Source organism: Rosa chinensis, chromosome 5, assembly GCF_002994745.2.
Source record: "Rosa chinensis cultivar Old Blush chromosome 5, RchiOBHm-V2, whole genome shotgun sequence".
NCBI lineage: Eukaryota > Viridiplantae > Streptophyta > Magnoliopsida > Rosales > Rosaceae > Rosa > Rosa chinensis.
In genome coordinates this window covers 28,296,555-28,308,320 of record NC_037092.1, presented here as the reverse complement: position 1 = coordinate 28,308,320, position 11,766 = coordinate 28,296,555, and the positions used below count along the sequence as shown (strand labels likewise).

The 11,766-nt window shown below is 35.5% G+C and overlaps 1 protein-coding gene and 1 long non-coding RNA gene across 18 annotated transcripts; both read right to left on the bottom strand.

The window, feature by feature from the left end:
- Positions 1-313: 313 nt before the first annotated feature.
- Positions 314-8,359, bottom strand: LOC112165101. 11 transcript variants are annotated; one of them, XR_005799767.1, is made up of 10 exons: positions 8,297-8,359; positions 8,113-8,182; positions 6,725-7,317; positions 3,932-4,721; positions 2,837-2,995; positions 2,316-2,489; positions 2,060-2,199; positions 1,907-1,957; positions 1,283-1,334; positions 314-744 (listed from the first exon to the last, which is right to left on the bottom strand). XR_005799767.1 is itself a non-coding variant. In XM_040506314.1 (8 exons), the coding sequence occupies exons 5-8, from the start codon at positions 2,180-2,182 to the stop codon at positions 545-547; spliced, it is 426 nt and encodes a 141-aa protein (XP_040362248.1). In that variant the 5' UTR covers positions 2,183-2,199; positions 2,316-2,995; positions 3,932-4,721; positions 8,113-8,182; positions 8,297-8,359; the 3' UTR covers positions 314-544. The 11 variants fall into 11 exon arrangements, 8 of the variants coding, with proteins under 8 accessions (XP_040362248.1, XP_024157283.1, XP_040362250.1 ...); XR_002922627.2 differs by lacking the exon at positions 2,837-2,995 and having other exon boundaries at positions 4,608-4,721; XR_005799768.1 differs by lacking the exon at positions 2,837-2,995 and having other exon boundaries at positions 4,611-4,721.
- Positions 8,360-8,508: 149 nt separating this feature from the next.
- LOC112165102 lies at positions 8,509-9,924 on the bottom strand. 7 transcript variants are annotated; one of them, XR_002922632.2, is made up of 6 exons: positions 9,642-9,924; positions 9,355-9,561; positions 9,240-9,272; positions 9,005-9,141; positions 8,850-8,915; positions 8,509-8,631 (listed from the first exon to the last, which is right to left on the bottom strand). It is a non-coding gene; the product is annotated as an uncharacterized LOC112165102 (long non-coding RNA). The 7 variants fall into 7 exon arrangements; XR_005799772.1 differs by lacking the exon at positions 9,240-9,272 and having other exon boundaries at positions 9,329-9,590; positions 9,704-9,921; XR_005799770.1 differs by lacking the exon at positions 9,240-9,272 and having other exon boundaries at positions 9,329-9,561; positions 9,704-9,916.
- Between the last annotated feature and the right edge of the window lie 1,842 nt (positions 9,925-11,766).

Here is an 11,766-nt window from a genome sequence, read left to right as displayed (position 1 = left end):
AAGAACAGAAACAGTACTACGAAAAAAACAAGAAAAAAAAAAGGGAACATTCAGCTATTAGCTTGACATGCGAGTTATCCTTCTTTGAACTTTTGACGGATTGATGGGTAGTACTGGCCTTGGGGCGGTGGTGGTGGGGTTTATGGTGGCAGCCATGGGGTACGGTGGTGATGGCAATGAGATGACAACCACGCAACATATCTAATCATGTGGCACTTTTAAGAGGGAGTTATATGGGCTCCAAGTCGCATTGACCCAGGTTTCCCGAACAAGACGCCAAATCTCAACGTGATTTGAAACTACCTGATTCTGATGCACATAAAAGCTTTTCACATTTCCACTCGATGTTAAGCACTAAGAATTGAATTGCATATCTACATGTGTTTTTAGAAACACCCTTAAGTTCACGTAAGTTGAAATAAAGGGTAGTTTTAATCTTGTTAGAATAGACCTCTACAAGGAGAATTATGCTAATGAGCTAGTAACATCAACATAGGTATAAACCTCTCATACCAGTTTCAATCTTAGAGTTGCTACAAAAGATCTACAAATTTACTTGCTCAGTCTGTGCAGATGCAGTATTAGGAGAGTCAAAATCTGGTGCCAATCTGAATTTTAGAATCCTATGAGTGCGGCCAACTGGTTTTACTTGCTTGCTTGAAGATTGCTTTTGATCAACAATGCATTTGCCAGCAAAAAGGTTTGCTTCTGATGGTCCTGTTTCTTCATGAACAACAGGGACAGCTGCAAATAGAAATTGCGTTAGCATACACCATGCTGATCAGAGCTCAACTGTACTAATGCAGGCAGATACGAGAAACATTGTAAGAAACAATAACATCTGACAAGAAATTGTAAGGCTTTTTTTTTCCTCTGATATTTTGACTGAATGAGAACTTTGGCAATCTATGTAAATAGGAGAAAACAGTTTATGACACGTTTTTTGCTAACCGCTTCACACAACAGTAAGAATATCTATTAACAGCCCAGGAAAGTGGTAGCTAAGTTTTCTGAATCAAAAATCAAGATCATCTCTCCATATTATAGTCCATAAGATCGTTGTCAAAGAATGTAGAAGAACCATGAAAGTCAACACCAGATAACTAGAAACCTTCATAAGACACTTCAATGAAAATCAGAAGGGAATCTGAATAAAACCGGATGGAAATTCTGACAATACTCCTTTGACAAAATTCAAGTTTCCTAAGACAATCCAGATCCTGAAGTATATAGAAACCTATTTCTTTCAGGTATGTGCTGAGTGGGATGAAATGTGATTTACCTTCCTCTTTGAATAACAGACATGTCCCAATTGTCTCATCCCACTGACCGATCTGTGAGAAAACAACAATTTGTCAAAGGAGGTGTTAGCCCAGTACTTTTTCCACGAATCAAAACCAGAATATCAAAGTGTGGCATTAACCAACAAAACCACTGTCCAACTGCCATGAACATTTCAAATGAAAGAATGTATCATCAATATCTGATCATGGTATGGTATATAAAGCAATAGACATCACATCTTCTATCATACTATCAAATATCCAGTGGTTCTAATATTTGCAAATGCATAGATAATACATTACTGACCTGATGCCATCCAATATTCCAATGTAACTCACCATACTAGCAATCATTCCAAAAATAATCCCATATGTTGCTATCATTTCATAAGTCCTTCTCGATACTTACTAGGATATATGACGACCCTTCTAATTGGAATCATAGTTTGTCAACTCTTTTTCCACAGAACACCAGTATTGGATTATTTGTTTTTGAACTTACCATTAATTCTCATCCTTTTTCCCTCTTACTTTACTCTCCCTCTAACCAAAAGAAAAAAAGACCAACACTAAAGCCTTTAACAATCAAATTTAATCCAGGTTTTTGCAGGGTTTAAACTCACCAACTTAAATTTGCCATCTAGAATCAATACTGGTTGCATTGTATCCAAACCCTGAAATCAACACACTTGAACATTAAAATGGGCATTGCAATGAGTTCCAATGCTGAAATTAACATAAACATAACGAGGTAGTGAAAAAGAAGAAGATCATACTGAAAGTACATATGGTGCGTTTTGTGGAATCTGAAGCTGGGAGTAAACAGAATCAAGATCAAGCAATACATATTCTTCTTCTTCGTCCTCCTGATGTTCACTGCACACTGTATCTCCCTCCATAGCTTATGTATACTATTCTGGACATGTTCAAACATGTAAAAAAAGCATTAACCAATTTCAATTGCTCAACTAATTTAGGGAATGAAAATTACAAAAATTGATGAATTTAAGCATGAACAGCATAAACCCTTACCCTGTATCAGTTTGTGAAGATGTGAATTGAACCGGGTTGTGGCGAACGGGGTTTTTGGGTCAATCCGGAATGGGAATTTAACGGTGCCGACGTCACCGTGAAGGGTTCCGACGTGGTTAGGCCGGAGGAGAAAGTCGACTGGGTAAGTAGTATCTGGGGATGACTAGTGCTTTGCTGCGGGTAGTGTAACTACGTTTTAGTCATTTAACAATTATCAATTGCTTTATTTCTAATTGAACAAACAACAAGAATCAAATGAAGTTCACAGTTTCAAAACAGTGAGAATCCAAATAGCGAAACCAATTCAAAACAAAATTGAAAAGAAACGAAACCAAAATAAAAAAGGAATACAGGCTGAGTATTCTTCACTTTTTCACACTTTAATACCAACAGTAATAAAGTTAGAAGTTTAGAAGAGTAAATTGCTTGATGCTCTGCTCTCTTCCCATATATCTAAATCCACTTAAACGACTATATTTGAAAAGTTAAATAAACTTCAGGGGCGTAATAACAGTATATACTGAATTTCCTGTGGTGATTTTAAACATTAGCCATATCCAGCATCATCTTGTATCAATCCAATTTTGATGAGAAGAATAGCATCGAGTTGGTCCACTTCCAACATGCTCACATGATTGAAAGTATCATTCACGTCCTTGAATTTCTCCAACTGTCAATACCTGAAAATTTTAGCTTAGTACTTGGTTGACTTGAGAGTTCTGCAAAAGCCAAAGGTCACAAATACTGAATAAAGGAATCCAAGGTCTTATGCAACTTGGCTAACAGAAGCAGCAAAAACTTCCGTGTTTACACATGACATTGAAAATGAATGGTAATCCAATGCAGTCAGGATGGTTTCAGAAGTACACAGAGATCAACAACATAGTAATAATAGGTACCCAAAAGAATTATCTACTATTCATTTCTTTTATTTGTCAATCAGGTGACTGTATTTTCTTTGGGAAAACAAACTGTGCACAGAAACTAAGCAAGGAACCAATACTGCAAAAATATTGCATTTCATATTGATTAATGATAGATAAAAACATAACAGAGTTTGTAGATGCATTGGAGAAAGGTTTTTTTTTTTTTTTTAATGACATTGCAATCATAAAAATTAATAGGGATATTATCTGCAAAGAGATTGCATTTCATATTGATTAAAAATAGATAAGAACATAACAGATTTTGTAGATACATGGGATAAAGCTGTTCTTTTTTTAAAATGGCATTGCAATCATAAAAATTAATAGGAAATTTATCTGCAGGGATATGAACCTAAGTAGACCGAGCTCTATATACATTAATATGTAATTAATTAGCTGCCTAAGTAGACCGCCTAAACCCATCCCTTTACATAAACTACAAATTGCTGCAGAATTTGATCAAAAATTAATACCAACCAAAACTCACAAAACACATCCATGAAATCAAGTGAACCACCATGTAACAATAAAACTACAACCTGAAACCCTCTCAATCAATTACCGAGATTCCAAATCCAAAGACGAAGAAAACCCCCAAGACATAAAAACTCATATTAATCCAAAACCAACAACACCCAATCAACGGAAACGACAACTAACAAAAACCATAGCAAAAGAAAAGTTCCATACCTGCAATCCTTTCTCTCCCGAAACCCACCAACACAACAGATTGAAGATAATTGAAACCAAACACTCTTACTTCTCTTTCTATCAAAACACCACAATCTTGGATTAATATGGATCCAATTCTTGCTATGGATCTCTACTTCTCTCTCAGTGTTTCTGTCGATCAACTGAAATCAGACCTCTTCCAAAACAAACCCAAATCTCTATTATTTTTTCGCTCTCAGAGTTGCTCTCTCTCTCTCTCGCTCTCAGAGTTTCTATCTCAGAGTTGTTGTATCTCTCTGCCGATCACTCTCTCTCTCCCTCGAAGTTTCCATCGCGCTTATCTGTAAAACTATGGTAAAATTGTAGTTGAGGCAAGTAGCAAGGGCAAAATCGTCACTCCATTTCGGGCCTGAGTGAACAGTAACACATCTTTGGTTTTACTATATACTAGCAATGGTACCCGGAGCTTTGCTGCGGGATTTATTGTTGCTAACAATTTGCAATAATGAAAGATCTAACTAAAGTGATTTGATTCTTGATCAAAATGATAGAACATCATATATCACACATTTCAGTATAGTGTGTCAAACAGTAATGCAAAATATAAGAGACAAAGTTTCCTGCCTCCAAAATTGTTTACAGAGCCTCTAGCTCTCTATATTGTTCCCCCTGTAACTTTAAGGCACTACACTACTACCTGATTCTTCTTTAAAAGAGTTGTCCATGCGCTGCCAGTTGCTTGGTGATCTAAAATCTGATCTCCCTATTATGTCCGGTCATCAGCACAATGGTTTCAGCTGATCAGCAGCTATACACAGACATTGAAACATTTACAAAATGCTTAAATTAGTCATCCAATTCAAATGCTTAGATCAGTTGTTATATCTAGTAATATGTTCGTTGTTCATATGACAGATTTGTAAAACTTAAAAGTGAGCAACTACATATATGTAATTTGTGTTTGAAAGTGAGCATCTCCAAGTGTTTTGTAATCTGAACATCTACTGGCAGCTCAGTTTCATTCCCAACTTTCAAGTGATAGCACGTGAGGAATAATACCAATACAATTAGAAGAAGAGAAATGTATGAGCAGTACTATCTTATGTCTAGCAGAAAGATATCAATCTTTTATTGATGGAACAAATGACCAAAGTATGGTATGGAATATGTAAATAAAGGTTGAGAGTTAAAATCTAACAGATGTGTGTTATTATTGGCAGAATGCAAATTATGGAACTAGTTGTTCTGAAAATTTGATGAGAAATATTTATCTGTTTAATATCTTTAGCTATTGCATCATTACTGAGATTATTCTCCTCTTTAGCAGTAATATGAAACACTGTAAAACACAACATTGAAACCAAGAAACTCAGTGACAAAAGACAATGGTCACTAAAGCATGTTAGTTGTTAAAACTGAATTTCGCTAAGTAGACAAAATGCAGGGAAGTAACTAAATCGATCATACAGATAACATAGAAAGTGAAAGAATAGTCTTGAGATTTTCATGAATGGAAATTGAGGATCAAATTCCAAAATGGGCTTTAGAATTTGTGAGAGTTACAGCTACATGCCTCTACATTTTGACTTTATTACTCTATTTCTAAATGACAATCAAGATATCCCCTATTTTCTATTTTACTTCTCTCATGTGGAATGACTTTTCAAAGATGACCAGAGCCTTCTGTATGGTTTCAGGAAATAGTAGTTATGTTGAGGACTTATTCGGATAACTTTTCCAATTAAAAGTATCTTCACCCTTTGCTCAATCTCTTATTGAAGTAACTCTCGGGGATGGAAATTATGAACAGCTACGTAAGAAAATCATGGGCAATCTCTGTTTATGCAAATCAGGAATCTTATAGATTTATGATTAACAAAAATTAGTCAAAGTGATTAGCATACCACATTACCACATCCAATCAAGATATCCCCTATTTTCTATTTTACTTCTCTCATGTGGAATGACTTTTCAAAGATGACCAGAGCCTTCTGTATGGTTTCAGGAAATAGTAGTTATGTTGAGGACTTGTTCGGATAACTTTTCCAATTAAAAGTATCTTCACCCTTTGCTCAATCTCTTATTGAAGTAACTCTCGGGGATGGAAATTATGAACAGCTACGTAAGAAAATCATGGGCAATCTCTGTTTATGCAAATCAGGAATCTTATAGATTTATGATTAACAAAAATTAGTCAAAGTGATTAGCATACCACATTACCACATCCTATAACTGTAGTACAGATATGAGTTATGTATGTATTTTGATGCTTCAATTTGTGCAAAATGCAACATTTATACACAGTTTTTGACTTTTGAATGAAGTTTTGATTTATGTTTCTCAAATTAGTTTTCTGATTGTTTCTACATCTTGAGTGATATGTATAGTTAATTTCAATTGCCCCTACTTGACTGTTTATGATATGATATTAAAGGTGTTGGGAAAGGTGGATGCTCTAGAGAAAAAGGTTGCCTCTGTTGGAAAGAAACATGCATCTATTTGTGCTAAGGTTGATATCTTGGTTGTTGAGTACTTATGATACAATTTCAGTAATGTCAGAGGTTATATTTTCTCTTCTGTTTTATATGAATATTGTGCAAGTTAACATTTCAGCCATGAATTTTGGCCTGAAATAATTGATATGTTGTTTTGCAAAAAAAAAAAAAAAGGCTTTGGTTGGAAACTTTAGTACTTCACGCACCAAGTTTCTAATGATGCATAAGCAGAGACAATGGAGAGCAGAATGTTCTCGGTTTAAAAACAACCTCTACTATTGGCAGCTACCCTTTTCCGGTTCAATCAAACACATACCTATTGAAAGCTTCCTCCCAAACTCGATCAAAATTCTAGCAGCAACCTCTTCCGAAACAAACCCAAACCTTGCTCCGAAAGGCCACCAAAATCTTGAATCTCTCCTCTTCTTCTTCCCACGCCGGCGATCTATGATCAAAATCTGGCACATAAACTCTGTAAACCAAACCTTTACAACTCGTTATCCGCCCAACCTTCGTAACTGCGAGCTTGATCAATGCATCTGATACAGTGAAACAGTGAAGAGAGTTATCTGGGTTCCACGGCTACGGTCAATAGAGGCTTCCCGAACCCACTACAATATCGGGCGTTTTCTTTATTCACTAAACTCAAGGGCAAAATTACCTCTTCTCCTTGTACACCCCCTTCTAACACAACCAGTAAACCTCAAATTCCCCCGAGCAAGCCAAAACAAAGCTACACTCAAATCCCTCTTCTTCTTCTTTCTAAATTACCGACTATGATCGGTAAATCAAATTCCCCCAAGAAACCCAAAACAAACCGAGAATCAGATCCCTCTTCTCCTTCTTTCTAAATCTAGATCGATCACTCCTTTTTTCCTTCCAGTCTCTCCCCCTCTCTCTCTCTCTACACTGAAACAAATAGAAGGTCTCAGAAGCAGCAATCGGGAAAAGTGCGTCTTGCAATCAAAATTGAAACAAAAACGGAGGGCAAAACCGCCACTTCGTAATGAACAGTGTCTAGGAACAGTTGAATGAACAGTGCTAGGAACAGTGTTCCAGCGTAAAGAAAGTCCAATCCCAAATCACTTAAGACTAGGAATCAACCTCCGCGCGATGCTGCGGATAAGTTATATGTTTAACTACAGCAATTAGAAACCTATGAAACATTATATAAGTAACCAAAGTATCTTTTTCTGATTCCAGAATCCGGTAACCAGATATGTACATATTGCATCGACCTAAAACATATCTATGTTTTTTTTTTTTTTTTTTTTTTAAAAAACAATAATAAAGCACAAAGATTTTATAGCACAGTTTACGACCTCACACTAAAGCACACAGATTTTATAGCACAATTAACCATTTCACTTTCTTTTTGTTTTGACAATAAGTGGGGATTCTACATAATATATGTCAAACAATACATCTCATTTTAATGATACTCCACCATAATAAGCCGTGTTTAAGCTATTCCATTCCCAGGAATTCCTTCATACTATGTACAAAGGGCAAAGGACAATACAATTCAGTCCATATACAATAAACTTTATCTAAAATTACTATCTCCCACCCAGAAACCTAATCAAAGGCATCTGCAACTACACACACATGAAGATAACAACTTCAGACCTAAATCAAATAACTCTTTAGGGAAACTGACCATCTCCAAACACAAAACCTAATCAAGGGCATCAAAACACTTACCTTGACCAGAAACTTTTTATTACACAGAAGGCACTCCACTCCTAAGTTGGTCCAATTGAGTACACAGGTGCTGCAAGTAAATCAAAAGCAACAAAAGATCAAGACTTTGAGAATCAGATTTAGGAGTTTGAAGCCTTGAATGATCATAAGCGAGTTGGGTTTAAAAAAAAAAAAAAGAACTCACCTTTCAAAGCTACTGACAGACCCAATATACCAAGAACATCCCTTCTGCGTCTCTACACTGGAAATTATCATAAAGAAAAGGGACTTCAAGATGCCAAATATGTACCCAACATTATACCAACTCAATCAAAATTGAAAACCTAGTATCGACCCGAAATTAATCATTATGATACAAAACCAATAAGCATAAAAATTAATTTGGTGTATAAATTTGTGCCTTGAATCTGTGAAGTAGAGCAGTTCTTCTCCTCTGTTGGATATCTCTGCCTCTTCTGTCCTTCCCGTTGTTCTGTTTCTTCCTTTCTCCTTCTTGTTCTGTTTCTTCCTTTCTCCCCTCTGAAAACCCAAAAGCCACAACTATGCTAACTATAATGAGAAATCAATCACACACAATCGAATATGGCTAATTGAAAAAAGCACCAATATAATTCTTCAAGACTTGAACTTAGACAACAGAAAATCAAGAGCATAGCTAAAAAATTCACACTACTCAACATGACTCGTCTTTGAAAACGTATTAAAAGCATAATCCCAAAAAGTGAAAACTATCTGACCTGTACTTAAAGCTGGAGCTGCTTCAAATACTCAATTGCCTCATCCAGCATTGAAGCCCGATCAGTCTTAACAAAAACAAAACCCCAGATCACTCATTTGAAAGATAAACCATACAAAACAAAACAAAATTGCAGAAAATTTAAAAGCAGAGTACCTTGTTAGAATTTGGAATCAGGCACCCGATCAACATCTTCACTTTTACTTCAGTATGAAAAGAGGTCCAAGTTCAATTGATTGAGATTCCTAAATGTTGGTAAACTTTGGGGTATCTCATTCACATAAAGATTAACTCTGAAAGTTAAAAAGCATCAAAACATCAATTTCATGCTTTAATAGCTAAACTCAAAACATCAATAACCAAGAAATCAAGTGCTATATATAATCCATACATTTCTTGCCATTCTTCTCCTCCGCTTCAGAACCTACTCCTTAGAACAGAAAATTGGTGAAGAATTGATCAGGGCATAAAGGGAATTACCTGAGATATCGAATAGAAAACAGTACCGTTCAGTGATGAGACCCTCTTCACCCTCCAACCCACTTCAGGCAACTCATTGAATCCAAAAACCAGAGCAGCCACACCAGCAATAATACCAAGATTCGTCGTTTTCTTTGTTTCCAGTCCAAACCTCTCCCCCTTCAATATGCACAAAATCCGGATTAAACACAGACTGCCAAAAAAGAAAAGAATACCTGCACAAAGAGTGAAACCTGGGAAATTGATTACAGTATCTGACAATCTGAAGACATGCAAAATCAGAACAAATTAAATTCCAATCGAAGAAACACACCTGCACTCTCTCGATCCTGAATATCTCCTCTCTCTCTCTCCGCACAAAGCAAAGAAACACACCTGCACACTCTCGATCCTTCTTGCCCTGTCTGGCTCTCTCGATCCTTTTTGCCTCTCTGTTCGTGGAGCAAGCAAACAGAGCCACGCAGAAACAGACCACAGTGCAAAAAGTAATTGCAAACTGTAATTGAGACAAAAACGATGGCCAAAACCGCCACTTCAAAATGAACAGTGTCTAGAACAGTTGAATGAACAGTAATTCGGCTTTAGATGCTTGTATAATAATTAGGAGTAAAGAAAGTCCAATCCCAAATCACAAGGCCCGTCCATAGCTCATTCTTATTATTATTCATTTGTATTTTAAGATGCCCAAAGTCTCAAACTCATAAAACTTAATGCCGTATAGAGTGAGATGCTAACCTAGATGAAGTAAATGAGTAATGTCAAGTATTGCATAATCCATATAATCTGCAGTTCCAAGTCAGCAAGAAAACTGTTTGCTCGGAATCACAATATTACATTGAACACTATTAGATGTGCTTACTCAAAAATTTATAAGCAATGATATCAACTGGCCCTAAAAATATGAATTATATATATAAGAACATCATGAAGATTTTCTTACAGCTATTTGACCCATATCAGTGTGACAGTGAAAACAATTGGCTATTACTACTTTGAAACTTGAATAATTTAAGTCACATTTCAATTATGGACATCTAATAAACATGATTGGCCCAATTCTAGATCATCTTCTGAAATCGTATAACTCTCAAAATATACTTATTACCATATTGGATACAAATGGAGACATACTGACATTCCAATAATCCCTAATTTCCTTATCCAACTAAATCGTAACAAAATGTACGTAGATTTACTATATTATGGAATGTGTATGAGCATAATATAGTAAAGTTACACTATTAAATTTACTCCAATATCTCAAAACACTACATATAGTTGGGGCATAATTAACCTGCTATCATGAATTTATTTGGTCTCCTTGACATAGTGTTTTACTAATGTCCCCTAAGAATAAATGGATGATATTAGGGGAATGAAGGAATGTTAGTAATTAAGAAACTATGAAGGAATGTTAGTAATTAAGAAACTAAAAGGTTGATAATTGATATACACAATTTTATCACAGATTATTGATTGTGTAACAAACTTGTAAGTTGTGGTCTAACTAATGTTGTGAGTTTTCCAGTAGCATGTAACATGTATGAACAAATTACAACATCTAAAAATATACAAAAATGATAATAAAAATAAAAACTCCTTTTAAGTCCATCTGGAGGAAGCACCCCTAAAGCATAAACCACTAGGAATTAAAACTTTCGTAAACCACACACTTCTCTCAACTCCCTAGGACTGAAAAACTCCTTGAATTTCCAGATATAGTTACTAATCTCTACCATTAAAGTTTCTTGATTCTCAGCTCAAGATTTTATATATTTGGTTCCTTGAACTCCAGGATTTTTGACACATCCATATACATATATATATATAGACACACACACACACGATCAAGGGACACATCCTTTGACACATTTTTTTACATTCTTTTTTAGCCTTTAGATCTCACTACATCCAATGGTTCTTATAGCTCCAATAAATGATGTGGCAATAATGTAAAAATATAAATATATAATCTTCCCTAAAATACAAAAATCAAGAATCATAAAAATAAATAACCATAAAACCACACAACCCCGCCGAAACCTACCAGCCCATCCTAAATTACAGAACAAGTGGATAATTATTAGTAGCTTTGTTCTTCTTATCAAACATGAAAATACCAGCGAGAAGAGAGAATTGCAGTTGTAATTAAGCTCAAGATTAGATTGGTGTTCTGAAAAAAGGAGATAAAATAATAGAGTTGAAGAGGTGAATAAATATGGGAATGGCATGGAGACGAGTAGATTGACCACCCTTTTTTCCTGGAATATAAGTCCTGCAGATGGAAGAGAATTAGAGAAACAATAGGCTTCTTCTTCATCATCTTATACTTCCTTTCTCTTTTTCCTCCGCTCCCATAATAACCAGATTGCTTCTGAAGAATCATTGATTGATGATACAGATGGAGGAGTCAAATTGAACTGTAGTTGCCTTTCTTC